This window comes from Sorex fumeus, unplaced genomic scaffold (genome assembly GCF_029834395.1).
Source record: "Sorex fumeus unplaced genomic scaffold, SorFum_2.1 ptg000033l, whole genome shotgun sequence".
In the NCBI taxonomy this organism is placed as follows: domain Eukaryota; kingdom Metazoa; phylum Chordata; class Mammalia; order Eulipotyphla; family Soricidae; genus Sorex; species Sorex fumeus.
The window spans coordinates 23,067,638-23,084,370 of record NW_026606090.1 but is presented as its reverse complement, the minus strand read 5'-3'; the positions used below and the strand labels follow the sequence as shown (position 1 = coordinate 23,084,370).

At 37.5% G+C, this 16,733-nt stretch overlaps 1 protein-coding gene across 1 annotated transcript in view; it reads left to right on the top strand.

Moving 5' to 3' along the window:
- The window catches only part of KCNU1 (potassium calcium-activated channel subfamily U member 1), a 198,897-nt gene that overhangs the window by 28,790 nt on the left and 153,374 nt on the right, over positions 1–16,733 (top strand). Inside the window, exons 10-13 of the mRNA XM_056116667.1 lie at positions 2,406–2,516; positions 5,531–5,636; positions 7,160–7,242; positions 9,348–9,417. Of these exons, the coding sequence (XP_055972642.1) occupies positions 2,406–2,516; positions 5,531–5,636; positions 7,160–7,242; positions 9,348–9,417 (370 nt within the window). The remainder of the gene's footprint in view (positions 1–2,405; positions 2,517–5,530; positions 5,637–7,159; positions 7,243–9,347; positions 9,418–16,733) is intronic.

Sequence of the window (16,733 nt, the reverse complement as noted above, 5' to 3'; positions counted from 1 at the left end):
CCCCAAATACCACCTGGATGGCCGGAGTAATCTCTAGACTACAGGGCCCTGTAGTTCCTTGTCTTTGGGCCTTTGCATTACACCTCTAGTTCAGTGGACTTAGAATCACTAGTGGGGACCATGGATCCATGGAACTCTGCTTGGGAGAATCCCCCAAAATAAAAATAACTACATAATCTATGAAATGCCAAAGAGCTAGCTTGACCAAATGGATTCCATGCTTGCTCTGAGGTGGGAGACCTCGTCTCTAATGCACTGGATGTGTCACAACCAAACACCAAGCATCGAACAACAATAGGCACTGAGAACTGGTTTTCAGTGTGAATATTCTGATTAGTTGTGGGGGACTGAGGGGGAGACACTGAGACAAGGTAGAGGGAAGAAAACATTCTGGGAGAGGATATGGATGGTGCTGGTGTGTTTTATGCATAAAATCCTACTACTCATTGCCTATAAAAATATTTAACTTGTAGTCTAAGAAAAATATTATCTCTTAACACTTACTTACAATAAATTATATACAAAAAAATCCCAATCCTTCCTTCCTTCCTTCCTTCCCTCCTTCCTTCCCTCCTTCCTTCCTTCCTTCCTTCCTTCCTTCCTTCCTTCCTTCCTTCCTTCCTTCCTTCCTTCCTTCTCTCTCTGCTTGCTTCCTTCCTTCCTTCCTTCCTTCCTTCCTTCCTTCCTTCCTTCCTTCCTTCCTTCTTTCCTTCCTTCCTTCCTCCCTCTCTCTATCCTTTCTTTCTCTCTCTCTATCCTTCCTTCCTTCCTTCCTTCCTTCCTTCCTTCCTTCCTTCCTTCCTTCCTTCCTTCCTTCCTTCCTTCCTTCCTTCCTTCCTTCCTTTCTTTCTTGTCAGTACTTACTCCTGACTTTGCACTCAGGGATCACTCCAGGCAAAGCTCCAAGGACTGACGATATGGGTTGCTGGAAATCAAACACAGGTTGGCTAAAAGCCAGGCTAGTGCCAGACTTGCTGTACTATATCCCCAGCTCAATAGCACCAGCTATTTTTTTACTGTCAAAGTGCATTTTTACACCTGTCTAGTATGACTTTCTCTTTCAGATTTCTCCTAAAAAAATGCACTACTAGATCATTTTAGAGATGGAAGATAAAACCATACCTACTACTGCTGTCTCAAAAGTCCAGTATTACCTCAATCACAGTGTTTGACGTGTTTGGCAGTGGTAAAAATCAAGTAAAGAATTGATCCTTTACAGGATTAACACATAACTAATTAAGCTAGTTATTTCTCAGCTTTAAAAAAAAAATGTGCCAAAATGACATGTACAATTGAGTTGGAGGATGGGTGAAAGGGAGTGATGTGTGGGCTCCTTGGGAGATAGAAATAGGTAGATTAGGGATATGTGTGAGCTTCCTTCCTTCCTTCCTTCCTTCCTTCCTTCCTTCCTTCCTTCCTTCCTTCCTTCCTTGTCCTTCCTTCTTTATTTCCTCTCTTCATTATTTCTCCTTCCTTCCTTCCTTCCTTCCTTCCTTCCTTCCTTCCTTCCTTCCTTCCTTCCTTCTTTCCTTCCTCTCTCCTTCCTTCCTTCCGAAAGAGAAAAAGACTGGGGTTTTTCTTGTATATAGTTTATTTTAATTAAGTGTTAAGAGATTATATTTTTCTTAGACTACAAGGTAATATTTAAAAAATTTAAAAATATAAATATTTTAATAAATTTAAATTTATATATTTATTATATTTTTGTTTTATTATTTTAAATTTAAATTTAATAAATTTTAATACAAATATAAATATACAATTATGTCAATGAGAAACCATTATTAATAGCGTGCAAGAGTGAAAGCACAGTGGTAGGGTGTTTGCCTTGTAAGCGGCTGGCCCAGCCAAGCAGGGTTTGATTCCTCCACCCCTCTTGGAGAACCCAGCAAGCTACTGAGAATATCTTGCCCTCATGACAGAGCCTGGCAAGCTACCCGTGACGTATTCAATATGCCAAACGCAGTAACAACAAGTCTCACAATGGAGACGTTACTGGACCTGCTCAAGCAAATCGATGAACAACAGGAGGACAATAAGACAAAAAGTAATAAACGTTTAACAATTGTGCCACTCATATAAAATAATATGTATAAATACCATATTGTAGTTAATAGATAATAACTATATAATTATGTAATTTATACTTATTAGAAGTTATTGAAAAGCAAGTGATTCCCAGAGTTTTTGTTGTATTCTAGAAAAGCTCAGTGTTGGAGTCAAACTAAAGAGGCTATATCAAGTAATATTGAAAATGTTGTCATTGGTGTTACTATTTTTAAAATCTCTGGTTAAAAAGCCAAACGTACTTAAAACCAAAGTAAGTGATTCATTCATCCTTAGATCAAGATAGGAAGATGGTCCTCTCCCTCAAATAAGCCACCTTCCATATTCTTGTCACCCAGGTTCATTGTGGTCTGTGGGAACATCACTGTCGAGAGTGTGGCTGCCTTCCTGGGGAATTTTCTTCGTCTAAAGTCTGGGCAGATCAGCACTGAAATTGTGTTTCTGGGAGAGTAAGTGTATCTCATCTGTTGATCCATGGGTTCGTAATTTAATGTTTGGAATATGTGTGTGGATGTTTTATGGGAAAAAAAAAAACATTGTCCTCAGAATATTTAGAAACATAAAGAAATAATGAAATAGAGAACTAACCTTAGAATCAAAGTTAAGCTCTGAAAATATTGCTGAAATTTTCTTCCCCTGTTTTTTTCTATAACATGGACTAATGTTATTTGATGATTTTGTATTATTTAGGTTATATTAAAATATGTGGTGAAATTCTGTGCCCACCTCTTGTTTACTTTATAGTCATTCTAGTCGCTAATTCTCAAAATCAGTAATGTGAACTTTTTTACTTTATAATTTTTATTGTAATCATTATTTAACCATTATAAATTTTATCATTATGATAATTATTCTTTAATTAAATATTGTTTGCTTTATAATTATTATTCTAGTTGCTAAGTTTCAAAATCCAAAATGTGCCAATTCTCAAAATTTAAGTAGAAAGAATATCTTATATTGGGGAGAATCATGGAAAAAATATTTACTACATGTTACCCAGGGCCTCTGGAGGACAACTTCTAGCATTCTAAGAGTGGCCCACTGTGTCTGACAGCTCAGTGCACTGTTGGCGAGTATCAGGTTCACAATGATAAATTTCCACTTAGGGGGATGCATGTCTATGCCCATGGTGCTCACAGGACCATTCAAGTTGCTTAAATCAAACTGAGGTGCCTCAACTGCAAAGCATATATGACGCCTAGGCCATGCTCCCCATCAAATCAAGGAAAGGATTTTTGTTGATTTTTTTTTTTGCCATATGTTCTTCACTTTTTATTAGCAGAGAGTAAATCAAATATTTTGTGAGACCCCAAAAATACATGTCTAATACAAATATAGTTTCAATAGAAGATGCTTTATTATTGTTTTATTTTATCATTTTGATTTCCAATGAGATACAACAACATCTGCATGCTTTGACAATTTCATTCTTCTTTTAAAACTTCCTCATTTCTTGAGGTCTTAGTGCAGTGGGTAGGGCACACAGCCAACCTGGATTTGATCCATGACACCTCAGATGATATCCCCTGAGACCACTAGGAGTGATCCCTGACAGGAGAACCTGAAATAAGTTCTGGGCACTTACAGGTGTGCCCCCTGCCAAAAAAAAAATATTTCTGTGCCCTTAAAACTTTCTTTTTTTGGTATGGTTGTCTGTTTTCTATTAACATTTTTGTTTGTTCTGTGTTTTTTTTTTGGAGGGGGTCAAACAGTTTTCAGGTGGGAACCCAGTGCCACTTACCCTGTTGCTCAACCAGGGCAGCAATTCAATGCCAGGGCTTAAAGATACACTGCTGCTTGTGTACTGCGATGCCAGGGACCACCAGCACTGCCCTAGTGTTGCTTGGAGTCTTCTCCTAGAAGTTTGTATGCATAGGCAGTGATGCCAGGAGGCCACGCATACCAGGAACCATATCTGCAGCAGATACAACTTTGGACTACTAATTTTAAACAAATCTTAATATATTGTATCATTAACCATTTTTATGTGATAGTATTGATATTTTGCCTCCTTGGACAGAGTGATATTACTGTAGAAAGGGTGCCTGCCTTGCACATGGTCAATGCTGCGTCTGGCACAAAAATAAATAAATATCTACTATTTTATGGTAAATATTTTGGCATCTTTTTATTAATTTATTTTGTTTAAGGGCCACATCCAGTGATACTCAGGAACTAGTCCTGCTTTTGTGTTCTGAAGTTGTTGGCAGAGCTGGGCAGAGACCATATGTGATTCCTGGGGATTGAACCCTAGCCTTATGCATGCAAGGCATGTGCTATGCCCCTTGAAGCTTTCTATCTGACCAGTATGTTTTTAATTTAAAGCAAAAGCATTTGTATATCCAACCAACCATCACTTTGGGATCTCATATGAGAGTAATGGTAAACATTTTGAACACTCTATAGCTGGTTTTTAGCTAACAATTTTATTTTATTTTCATACTCATTCTGTTAGTAACTTTTGTATTTCTTAAATTCTTAGATTTTTAAAAATAATTTTAAAGTAGAACTAATACTAACCAGAGATAATTTTACTATGTAATATACACCTCTAGTGTATATTACATGCAGAGCCAAAATAACGGGTCTCATTCCTCTGACCCTGGAAGAGCCTCCAATACAGCAGCATTGGGAAAGAATAGTAAGGAGAGGCTGCTAAAATCTCAGGGCTGGGACAAATGGAGATGTTACTGGCACTCACTCAAGTAAATTGATGAACAACAGGATGACAGTGATACAGTGATACAGTGATGTAACACACACAACTGTTTTTGTAATATGTTGAAACTTATTGTTCAATTGAATTACCAGTTTTATAAATATTTGTTTGCCTTTAAAAATTAGATTAGCCAAAGAAGACAAGTTTTGAAAATATGTGTCCAACATTGGAGGTGAAGTATTAATTAATGAGAAGAATCTTTTCATAGTATATATATGTAATTACTATGTTGTTCACTATAAATATAACTTTGTTTTATAATTATAAATGCAAAGAATAAAATAAATGCAGTACATGTTATTTGTCAATTTTATGTATATCAAAAATATATTGTTTCTGTGTTTTTCTACCAATAATTAAGATGTATTGAAATATACTAGGGTAGAAGATTCAGCAGTACCTCCATTTTAAATATTTTAATTTACCTTTTAGATGCTATGTTTTTAAATTCATTGTTTTATAAAGTAGAAGCACAAAATATTTTATTTTATATCAAACTTTTTGATTTCCAGAAATTTCCTGTTTTATGCATTAACATGGTAAGTATTTTTGTATCACTAAAATTATTTAGAAATCAGATTTAGATCCATTCTGAAAATTAGGCTTAGTCATGTCAGCATCACCAAATAGATATTTAGAGATGAATAATGGACAAATAGAAATTAGAGTTAAATATAACAATTTGTAAACCAAAGTCAATAATTTGTTTTAATTTTTCACTTTTTAATTTCATTTTTTGTCTAGAGTTTCTCCTTCCTTGGAATTAGAAGCTATATTTAAGTGCTACTTGGCTTATACAACTTTTGTTTCTGGATCTGCATTGAAAAGAGAAGATCTAAAGAGAGTTTCAGTAAGATCTAGTTCCTGTAGTTCGCCTAAACGAAATGATTAAGATATTAAAATATTTTTCTCTCTCAAAAGTTTCTTACTCATGACGCTTAAAATGAGGACATTATGACTACCTCAAGTTTAAAAATCATGTACAAAATTAGTATTTGGACTCTAAAACCCTTTAGAAATATTTCAAAATATTTCAAGAAGCCCTCCCTATTTACTTGCACTTATATTTTAATTGTTTATTTTACCCAAGTTTCTCTCTGGAGTAGTCATATTTCTTTCAGTCTAGAAGATCTGGAAAATTTATTAATAGCACAATTATGTTGGTTTTGCTTTCCAGAATTCTTGCCAGAAGATGGATTTCTTAGAGTCAATCAGCTTTTGCAAATTTTTCTAAATATACCGATTTGGCTATTGTTTTGAAAAACAGGCATGAAATATAGTAAAGCTCCTTAAAATTGTGGCTAACCCTAATGAGTAACATTCAACCCTCTAGACAGTTTCCACGTCTGATCAAAGCCTGCTTCTTCTCATGTTCTAGGTTTTACATGTGAATCAAAAATATTCCATTTCCCCCCCAAAGCAGAAACCTATAAAGATAAAAGATAAGTCAAGAAAGATAGCTCATGTGGTAGAGCATGGCTAGCATTTGGGAGGCCCTGGTTCAACTCCTAGTTCTGCGTATGCTCCTGGGCATCACCATTTATACACTTGGCATCTTCCAGCATCGCAGGTTTGGTCCCAGAGGCCTTTTAGAACTGAGAATGTGTTCCCAGTTGTGTCTTATCACCGTTAGATATGGTCTTGGTCCTGGCAGTCCCTGAGCACCACCAACCTAATAAAGGCTGTTCAGGGCACTGAGCTCTTCCAGGAGGAGGTTGTCAAGGACTGGTGGGAATATAGTCTATACAAATACCAAAAAATCCAAAAAAAAAACATTCCAAGTGAGAGTCTAATGAGTAGGACTCATGCACACCCCTGGCACACCACACAGTCCCCAGGTCTCTCCAGGAGTGATTCCTAAGCTCAGAGCCAGGAGTGCAGCTGGGCATGACTCTGAAGAGAACAAAAATAAAAAAAGCAGTCTGAAATAATAATGGTCACCTCTATAATTTTCCCAAATCTTATGATTCAGAATCCACACACATTGAGTGGTTGTTTGCTTTGAACCAAACCCACTCCCAGTATGACTGTTCTCTCGTGTCCTGAAATACATATGCAGGTGGTTGATTTGAAAGAGCCTATAAACTAGCACTAGATATAAATTTGCGCTTCATAAATTTATATAAAATAACTATTTCCTATATTTTAAGAAATCTTCCACATATTATAACATTATGCCCAGGGCTATCGCTACAACGCTCTGTACATGCATCACTTTTAGCACTATAGTCTCATGTAAAGACTTCCTTATCAAAACCCTTTCTTGTATTATGACAAATTTTATGACAAAAGCAATAAACAAAACCCAAAATGGAAAACTAGAACATTTCTGATGTATTTAACAAGATGGTTACTGTTATTGTTGAAGAATAGGTGGAGGCCGCAGAAGCATGCTTGATCATAGCCAATCCTCTGTGCAGGGATACACATGAAGAAGACAATACAAATATCATGAGGTAAGAAATTGGCACTGTGTGGATTAGAGAGAATCCTGAGCACACACCCAGAGTTGTGCAGAAACGAAAAACAAAAAGGAAGGACAAAATAAAGTGGCACTGCATTTTTTTCTTTATTGTTGGTTTTATCTCTTTTCTAAAAGAAAGTCCAGTGTATAGGATTAAACATAAGATGTCACATATCAGAACATTAGATTCATTATATTCTAGATTTCTGATGATTGCTGTGCCCCAAAGATTTTTTTGTTTGTTTACTATTTTTTTATTATTAGTGAAACACCATGAGGTACAGTTGTAGATTTACAATTTTTTGTGCTTGGGTTTGATTATACAATGATCAGATACCCATCCCTCCACCAGTGCCCATTTTCCACCACCATGGATAATATCCCTCCCACCCCCATCCCCCCCATCCCACCCTGCCTCTCTGGCAGGCAATCCCTTGTGTTCTCTCTCTCCTTTTGGGTGTTGTGGTCTGCAAAAGAGGCATTGAGTGGCAAACATGTTTAGTCCATAGTCTACTTTCGACATGCATCTCCCCTCCTGGGAAGATCCTCCAGAGATTTTTATAATTAAAACTGAAGTAAAAAATAAATTAAAATAATAAAAATAGAGGGTCCTAAGAACCTATGTGTTTCTTCATATATTTTTCTGCAATTTTACATGGATAGTTAAATTAAATTTAAAAAATTACACATACAAGTATCTAGCAACTTCATATAGAACCATTATGAACAAGATACCTAATAGGTTTTTAGAAAATCCTCTAAAATAGAGATAATATTCATGATTTTTATTGCTATCTATAGAGTTTACTTACTGAGATTTTTCTCCAGAAGTCTGATGAAACACTGTGTGTAGTTCAGTATGATTAGCTGTAATTGATTATTGGTAAGTATTTGAAAGGTGCTAGTCATTATGAGCATCATCAACTCTGAATATCTATAACTTGACACTTAAATTGTGGCAACAAATTCAAACTATCGTTGTCATGAATTGGCAATTTGCAATAGATCATTGTTAGCCCTGGAGCTGAATAAATACATTCCTTCCTGAAGTTGGTCCTGTAAATAGTGACAAAAGGGTAAAACTGTGCCATCAACAATACCATGTATGTTACATAGACCTTAGTTTCTTGATTTCTAAAATTAAGAAATGTGAAGAAAGACAGTATATAAGTTGATTTAGTTTAAAGAAATCTAATCTCCTTTACCTTTAATTAATGTACTTTAAAGGTGAAAATGTATTAATTTTTTTTCAAAAATTAGATGTATCTATAAAAAATTATTTTTTACTTTTTTTTCCCGCTTATTTTGTTTGCTGGAGCGATAGCACAGCGGGTAGGGCGTCTGCCTTGTATGCAGCCAACATGGCCGACCCAAGTTCGATTCCTCCGCCCCTCTCGGAGAGCCCGGCAAGCTACCGAGAGTATTCGATATGCCAGACACAGTAACAACAAAGTCTCCAATGGAGATATTACTGGGCCCGCTCGAGCAAATCGATGATCAACGGGAGGGCCTTTATGTTGTTTGGGACCTACAACCAGCAATGCTCAGGGATTACTTCTGGCTGTGCACTCAGAATCCATTCCTGGTGATTCTCAAAGGACCATATGGGATGCCTTGAGATTGGTCCTGGGTGAGCTGCAAGCAAGGCAAACGGCTCACTCACTGCATTATAGCTCCAGTCCAAAGAATTAGACATATCATATAAACCAATATATTCTTCATATATTTGATTGAGTCACGAAAGGAAAAGAACTCATTAGGTTTCATTAATAGAAGATTTTGAGCTAAGGAAATTTATTTTATGGTTTTCTTGGGTTTTATTTGATTTTGGATCACACTTGGCTGTGCCTGTGGTTTACTTTTTACTCAGGAGCCTCTCCTGGAAGTGCTTAGGAAACCATGTGTAGTACATGGAATCAAATCTGGGCCATTTGTGCAATGAAAGCACTTATCTAATATGCTGTATCTCTCTGGCTTCAATATGCTTTTTTTTGCCTTTTTATATGGTTGCCCAAACATCAACTTCAATGGATAGAATTATATATAAAGCTGTTGTATTTGGAACATTACTGACGGACATACTTTCTGTTTATATAGGGTGCTCTCTATCAAGAACTATTTCCCTAAAACCAGAATCATCATACAGATACTTCATTCTCATAACAAGGTATCGTATTATTGTCACCTTTCCAATCTCCTCCTTTTTCAAAGATCCTGGAGCTAGATAAACTTATCTTACCATTTTAATGGGTATGTTAGAAAGCTTTGGTAACCATAGCTTGAAATATTTTTATTCATAACTATTGAAAAACAATTTTTCATTGCTTTAAAAACTAAAGGAGTTTATTACTAGAATGCATTTACAAGAACTAGTAAAAGGAATTTTCAAGAATTGAAGGAAGGATATGAATTAGAAACAAACAAAAAAACACAAGAAAGTGTAAATCATACTGATAGACATACATATATAACAAAATTGAGAATAATTAATGTAGATGTTTGGGCAGTTATACATTTTGTAAAAAGTCTTAAAGATAATGTAGTAAAATAGCTGTAACTGTAGTTATTTATTAAGGGATAAAAAATTTAAAAGATGAGAATAAAGAGAGAAGGAGAAGGGTACATTGGAGATGTGTATGGTTTTGGAATTATGTTCATGGAAAAAACTATGAGTAATACTGTAAGCCAAATTTTTTTTAAATAATCATATTTTGAAATAAAATTGGGACATCAAAAATCAGTAATGGTTAGAGGTGCAGGCAGTCTAATGTGCAACTTTGGAATGTTATCAAACATAAAGTTGTTATATAGAAAAAACATGGAATGAGACTAATACCCATGGGCCTGAGGAATTGATACGTAGTTGGAAGCTTGCCACCAGTAAGGTTTCAGGGATGCAGTTAAGATAGAGAAAGGATAATTATGACAATGATAAGTTGGAAATGATAACTCTGAACAAGAACTGAGTGCTGAAATTAGATAAAGGGTTATACACATGATAACCTCCTTTCAGTGCCTGTATTGCAAGTCATAATGTTCAGAAGGAGGGAGGGAAGGGAGGGGGACAGGGAGAGAAAGGCAGAGACAGAGACAGAGAGGGAGGGGTGAAGCGATGAAGGAATGAAGGGAAGGAGAAAGAAAGAAAGAAAGAAAGAAAAAGAAAGAAAGAAAGAAAGAAAGAAAGAAAGAAAGAAAGAAAGAAAGAGAGAGAGAGAGAAAGAGAGGATGGAAGGAAGGAAGGAAGGAAGGAAGGAAGGAAGGAAGGAAGGAAGGAAGGAAGGAAGGAAGGGAGAAGTGACTGAAGGCATGGAGGCAGGCTTGGGCAGGGGCTAATTGGGGGTTGGTGGAAGGGGAACTGGGAACATTGGTGGTGGGAAATGTACACGAGAGAAGGGATAGGTGTAGAAACGTTGAATGACTGAAACCCAAACACCCAACTATGAACAACTTTGTAATGTATATCCCACAGTGATTCAATACTTTTTTTTTAAAAAAACTGTACCATAAATATAGAGTCTTACTGCTTGGAACTATTAATAAAACATTCCAAGACATTAAAAATAAGTTATTGAAGGTAAAATAGCAGAAATCCAAAACCAACATTTAATTCTTGAACCCAGCTGTAGAAAGCAAATCACTTCACAGTGCTTTTTCAGCATGTCTGATTTGGGGGGGGTAAACTCTAAATAATAGTGGTGAATCTTTTATTGAAACAGTGAATCTAATCAAAGCAGATAGAGTGTTAACTAGAATTCATCTGCTTCACAGGGACTGGGAGGGGTGGGGGTGGGGCTTTATTGGGGTTCTTCATGGTAAAAAATAAGTATTGGTAAAGGGAAATGTGTTTGATATTTGCATGACTGAGACCTAAACCTGAAAGCTTTGTAACCTTTCCCACAGTGATTCAATAAATAAATTAAAAAATAAATAAAAAATAAAAAAATAAAAATAAGTTATTGAAAACTTAATACAAAGTGCAGTAGGAGTAGTTTTAGATAAGCCAAATGATAATCACAAAGCAAAAGCCTCTAGTAGATAGGCAAAAAACATTAAACTAAGCCTAAAACTTTAAAAACACAAAAGAAGAGCAAAATAAGAAAGGCATAGGTAACTTAGAAAGCAGCCAGGGAAAATTAACTTACAAGTACATACTCATGAAAAATTATATTAAAATCTAAAAACCAATATAAATTATTCAATAAAAGATATAGTATCAAAGTGATTTAAAAATAATAGAGTCCTACCTGTACTCCAACTTTGAGAGATGAATTTTAATTGTAACAACACTCAGTGACTAAAAGTGAAGGGATAGAAAAATATAAACTAGGCAACTGGAAACCAAAAACCTTGGGAAAATTAGACTAATGATAAATTAATTAATGATAAATTAATGATAAAAGGAACAATAGAAAATAGATATAAACATCACAAATCAAATCACAACCATCCTGTTATTCGTCGATTGCCTTGAGCAGGCCCCCGGAACATCTCTTCGTCCTAGCCCTGATATTTTTTTAAACAGATAAACATAATATAAACATAACAGTTATAAATATTTATATAAACATAAAAGTTATAAACATAACAGTTGTAAATATTTATGTAATCAAAAAATTAATATCTAAATTTATTAAGTAAAAATTAATAGACAGAAGAACAAAGAGAGAGTGGTATAATAATTATAGTTGGCTTTAATAACTCATTAAAATGTAGGTCATTCAAATAGAAAGTTTAACAGGATACTACACTGTAGCACTCTTCTTCCATTGTTCATCGATTTACTCGAGCGGGCACCAGTAACATCTCCATTGTGAGACTTGCTGTTACTGTTTATGGCATATCGAATATGACATGGGTAGCTTGCCATGCGGGAAGTATTCCATGCAGGCAGAATACTCTCAGTAGCTTGCCAGGCTTTGGTGGCATAGTGGTTAAAAATAATACAAACAGAAAAAGCTGAATAACTTTCCTTCTAGTTTGTAAATGTGAAGGTCCTCTCAGAAGTAAATGTTCAAATCCTGAGGTAAATCCTGTGAGGTAAGCAGTCTCACTGCAGAAGCTGCTGTCCATGCTTCCAGACAAGGAGGGCACAAAGACTTGTACCTCTGCAGTGGGGCCAATTGAAATAAGAAATACTGAAATACTATTGGTGAGTCTAACAGCGCAGCTGTCTAAATCAATTTCGAAAAGTTTGACAGTGAAGGTTTAAAGGCACAAGTCTTATAAAGATTGTTTAAAATAAATTTACTCCATAGGAATAGACCCAAGGCAAGGTCTCAACTGGGTTTAGTCATTCATTTATTTACTTTTTGCTACCTAGAAATTTTCAGAGTGCTACTCCCAGTTTTGTGTTTGGAAGTTACTCCTGGCAGTGCTCAGGGTACCAGCACTGAATCTGGGCATTCCCACATACAAACCAGGTGCTCGGCCCATTATTTCTCCAGCCCATGCATTTATTTTTTAATTATTTTTAAAAGTTTCCTCCCCTTTGACAATGACCAAAATACAAAGAAAGTCTATAGAATGGAAAAGGATATTTGCCCAATACACATCTGACAAGGGGTTAATATCAAGGATATATAAAGTACTGCTTGAACTCCACAAGAAGAAAACATCTCCAACCCCATCAAAAAATGGGGCAACGAAATGAAAAGAAACTTTCTCAAAGAAGAAATCAGAATGGCAAAAAAGGCACATGAGTAAATGCCCTTCATCATTAATTATCAGAGAAATGCAGATCAAAATCACAATGAGATATCATCTGACACCACAGAGACTGGCCCACATCCAAAAGAACAAAAGCAACTAGCGCTGGTGCAGATGTGGCGAGAAAGGGACCCTCCTTCACTGCTGGTGGGAATGCCAACTGGTTCAGTCCTTTTGGAAAACAGTATGGACGATTCTCCAAAAATTAGAAATTGAGCTCCCATTTGACCCAGCAATACCACTCCTGGGAATATGTTCCAGAGAGACAAAAAAGTATAGGTGAAGTGACATATGCACTTGTTTGTTCATTACAGCACTCTTTACAATAGCCAGAATCTGGACAAAACCTGAGTGCCCAAGAACAGATGAAGAACCTTTGGTACATCTACACAATGGAGTACTATGTAGCTGTTAGAAAAGATGAAGTCATGAAATTTACATACAAGTGGTATTACATGGAAAGTATCCTGCTAAGTGAAATGAGCCAGAAAGAGAGGGATAGACATAGAAAGACTGCATTCACCTGGGGAACATAAAGTAACAAAATAGAGACTAACACCCAGGAATAGCTGAGATTAGTACTAGGAGGTTTACTCCATGGCTTGGAGGCCAGCGACATGTGCTAAGGCGAAAGGGAGCTCAAATAGAGAAGGGAGCACCAAATAAAGGGTGTCGGGAGGATCCTCCCAGGATAGAAGAAGCATGCTGAAAGTAGATATCGACAAAACATTATTGCACTCAATGCCTCTTTTGCAAACCACAACACCCAAAAGGAGAGAGAGAACAGAGGGGAATACCCTGCCACAGAGGTAGGTTGGGTTGGGGGAATGGGCGGTGTGAGGGATGCTGGGACCCGTTGTGGTGGAGGATGGGCACTGGTGGAGGGATGGGTATTTGATCATTGTATAATTGAAACCCAATAACAAAAATTTGTAAGTCTACAACTGTATCTCATGGTGTTTCACTAATAAAAATTTTTTTAAAAAGATTCCTCCCCTTTGGTGGCCTGATGTCATTTTATGACAACTTCCTTTTTCTGAAGTCCTGAAAAAAAGGAATAGTTATCAGCACATCCTTACTGGTACACTGTGGTTCAAAAAAACATTATTTCTTTTATTACTGCTTCCAATTGCTACTTAACCTGATGATGCACCTATTAGCTTCTCATCTATTTAGGAATTCTCTTAAGTAGGTGAGATTCTTAGAGATCCTAATTTGTCACCTTCCTCATGTAACATTCTGCAGTGCCCAAATTCTCAGTCACCATTCCCTTTTAGATCCACATATAAAGTTTGGATACCAACTTGCATTGCCCTAATGTTCTTTTCTGTATGCAAAGGTGTTCTCTCTAGAGAGGGACAGACATAGAAAGATTGTATTCATCTGGGGAACATCACTTAATCACTTAATGACTTAATCCCCGTTATTCGTCGATTTACTCGAGCGGGTGCCAGTAACGTCTCCATTCATCCCGGTTGCGTGCTAGCGTAGCTCAATGGTATCTGTCCGTTCTAGGAACATGCAGAGCCTCAAACCGATTATTCAGGGTCTTGACAAAGAACTCTGACCATCTTGTAGGTGGGCGTCCACGTGATCTTTTGATGTCCCATGGAATCCAATCAGTAATGGCTCTAGTCCAGCGGTTGTCTGTAAATCTCATTACATGTCCAGCCCATCTGATTTTTGATGTCTTGGCAAATGAGACAGCGTCCCTGATTCTTGAGCGTTGATGAAGATCAGAACTCCGGATTCTATCTCTCATTTGAGTGAATCGTGATATTCCAAGCATAGTTCTTTTGATTCCTCTTTGAGAGACCCGAATAGCGTTCTCATCCCGTTTTCGTAGGGTCCAGGTCTCTGAGGCATATGTTAATGCAGGAAGAACAGTGGATTCAAAGAGATGTGCTCGTAGCTGGAGGTTGTTTGTCCTTTTAGTTATTTCTTCAACGTTCTTGAAGGCATTCCAAGCCGCTCTCTTCCTCCTGTGCAACTCAGGTGCCAGGTCATTCATCGTGTTGATTTCTCTACCTAGGTATATATAACTGTTGCATTCGGAGATGGTGGTTCCGTTGAGAGCGAATGGAGCATCAGGAACAAGGCTGTTTCTCATAAACATTGTCTTCGTAAGATTCAGCTGCAGTCCGACCTTTCTACATTCACGGTCAAAGTCGGCCAGCATTTGTGCTGCTTGGCTGATGTTTGGTGTTATTAGAACGATGTCATCAGCAAAGCGGAGGTGGTGTAGTTGCCGACCATCTATCTTCACTCCCATGTTTTCCCATTCCAGTCGTCGCATGATGTTCTCGAGGGTGGCACTGAAGAGTTTTGGTGAAATGGTATCACCCTGCCGAACCCCTCTCTTGATATGGATGATTACTTCTTTGTAGAATGGTGAGATCTTGGTAGTGAATCCACAATAGAGCTCACGAAGTATCCTGATGTATTGAGTTTGTATGCCCTGATTGTCTAGGGCTTCCATGACCGCTTCCGTCTCAACAGAATCAAAGACCTTCTTTAAATCAATGAACATTAGACAGAGCGGCATCTTGAACTCCCGAGAAACCTCAATGAGCTTAGTAATTGTGTGGATATGGTCGATGGTACTGAATCCTTTCGGAATCCGGCTTGTCCACATGGTTGTCCTTCATCTAGTGTTCTGCTAATCCTATTCAGGATGACTCGAGTGAACAGTTTGTAGACGACAGACAATAGGTAGATTGGCGATAGTTGCCAATGTCGTGGATGTCTCCCTTCTTGTATAGTAGTATAGTCCTGCTGGTTTTCCATTGGGATGGAACCTTGCATTCAGACAGGTAGCGTGTGAAGAGCCGAGCCAATGTATTGATGAGTACTGATGGTAAGTTCTTCAGGTGTTCAGGTCTGATCTTGTCTGGGCCAGGTGTTCTTTGTTTCTTTACCGACGAGATGGCATGTTGGATTTCAGAAGGGAGAACATTGAGAACGACATATCCATCATGTGGTATGTGGTATGTGGGCAAGTGGACATGGTTATTAAAGAGATCTGAGTAGAAGTCATGAATAATCTTCTCCATTGCCCTTCTGGAAATGTGATAGATCCATAATGATGTCGGAGGGCACTCATCTTGGTTTTGTAGTTGGTGAAGGACAGGCGGGCTTTACGAATGCTTTTCCCAGCTTCTGCCGCATCTACCAGTACTGCTGATCTCCTGTTTTTGAGGTCATCCTTGATGGCTTCTCTGCATTGTTTTGCCAGTTCGGATGTTCGCTTGTGGTTGCCTGAGGCATGTGCCAAGCCACGTTGGCAAATAAGTTCAAGAGTGTTCGAAGAAAGGCAGTTTTTTGTGGTTATCTCTCTCTTGGCATTCCTCGTACAATCATGGAGGTGTTGAATCATTCGATCGTATTCCTCATCAATGTTGTCAATGACGGCATCTTCCCATGTTGCCGCAACAGAGCCAAAGAGCTCCCAGTTGGTGGTTGTTCTGGGAGTCCTCTTCTTAAACCTTGCATTCTTTTCTCCTCGTTCTGTGAGGTAGAATTTTGCACGAAGAAGATGGTGGTCTGATCCCGTTTGGAATTTTGGGACAACAGCAACATCGGTTAGGCAAAATCACTGATTGAATATGATGTGGTCTATTTCATTGTGGAACCGTCCATCGGGAGACTTCCATGTCCAACGTTTAGATTCAGCCTTTTGGAATTGTGAGTTACCATGGAAGGTTTTGGTTGACATGATGAACTCAGACAGTCTGTCACTTCCTGGTCCTATCTTGGCATTAAAATCACCTACAATGA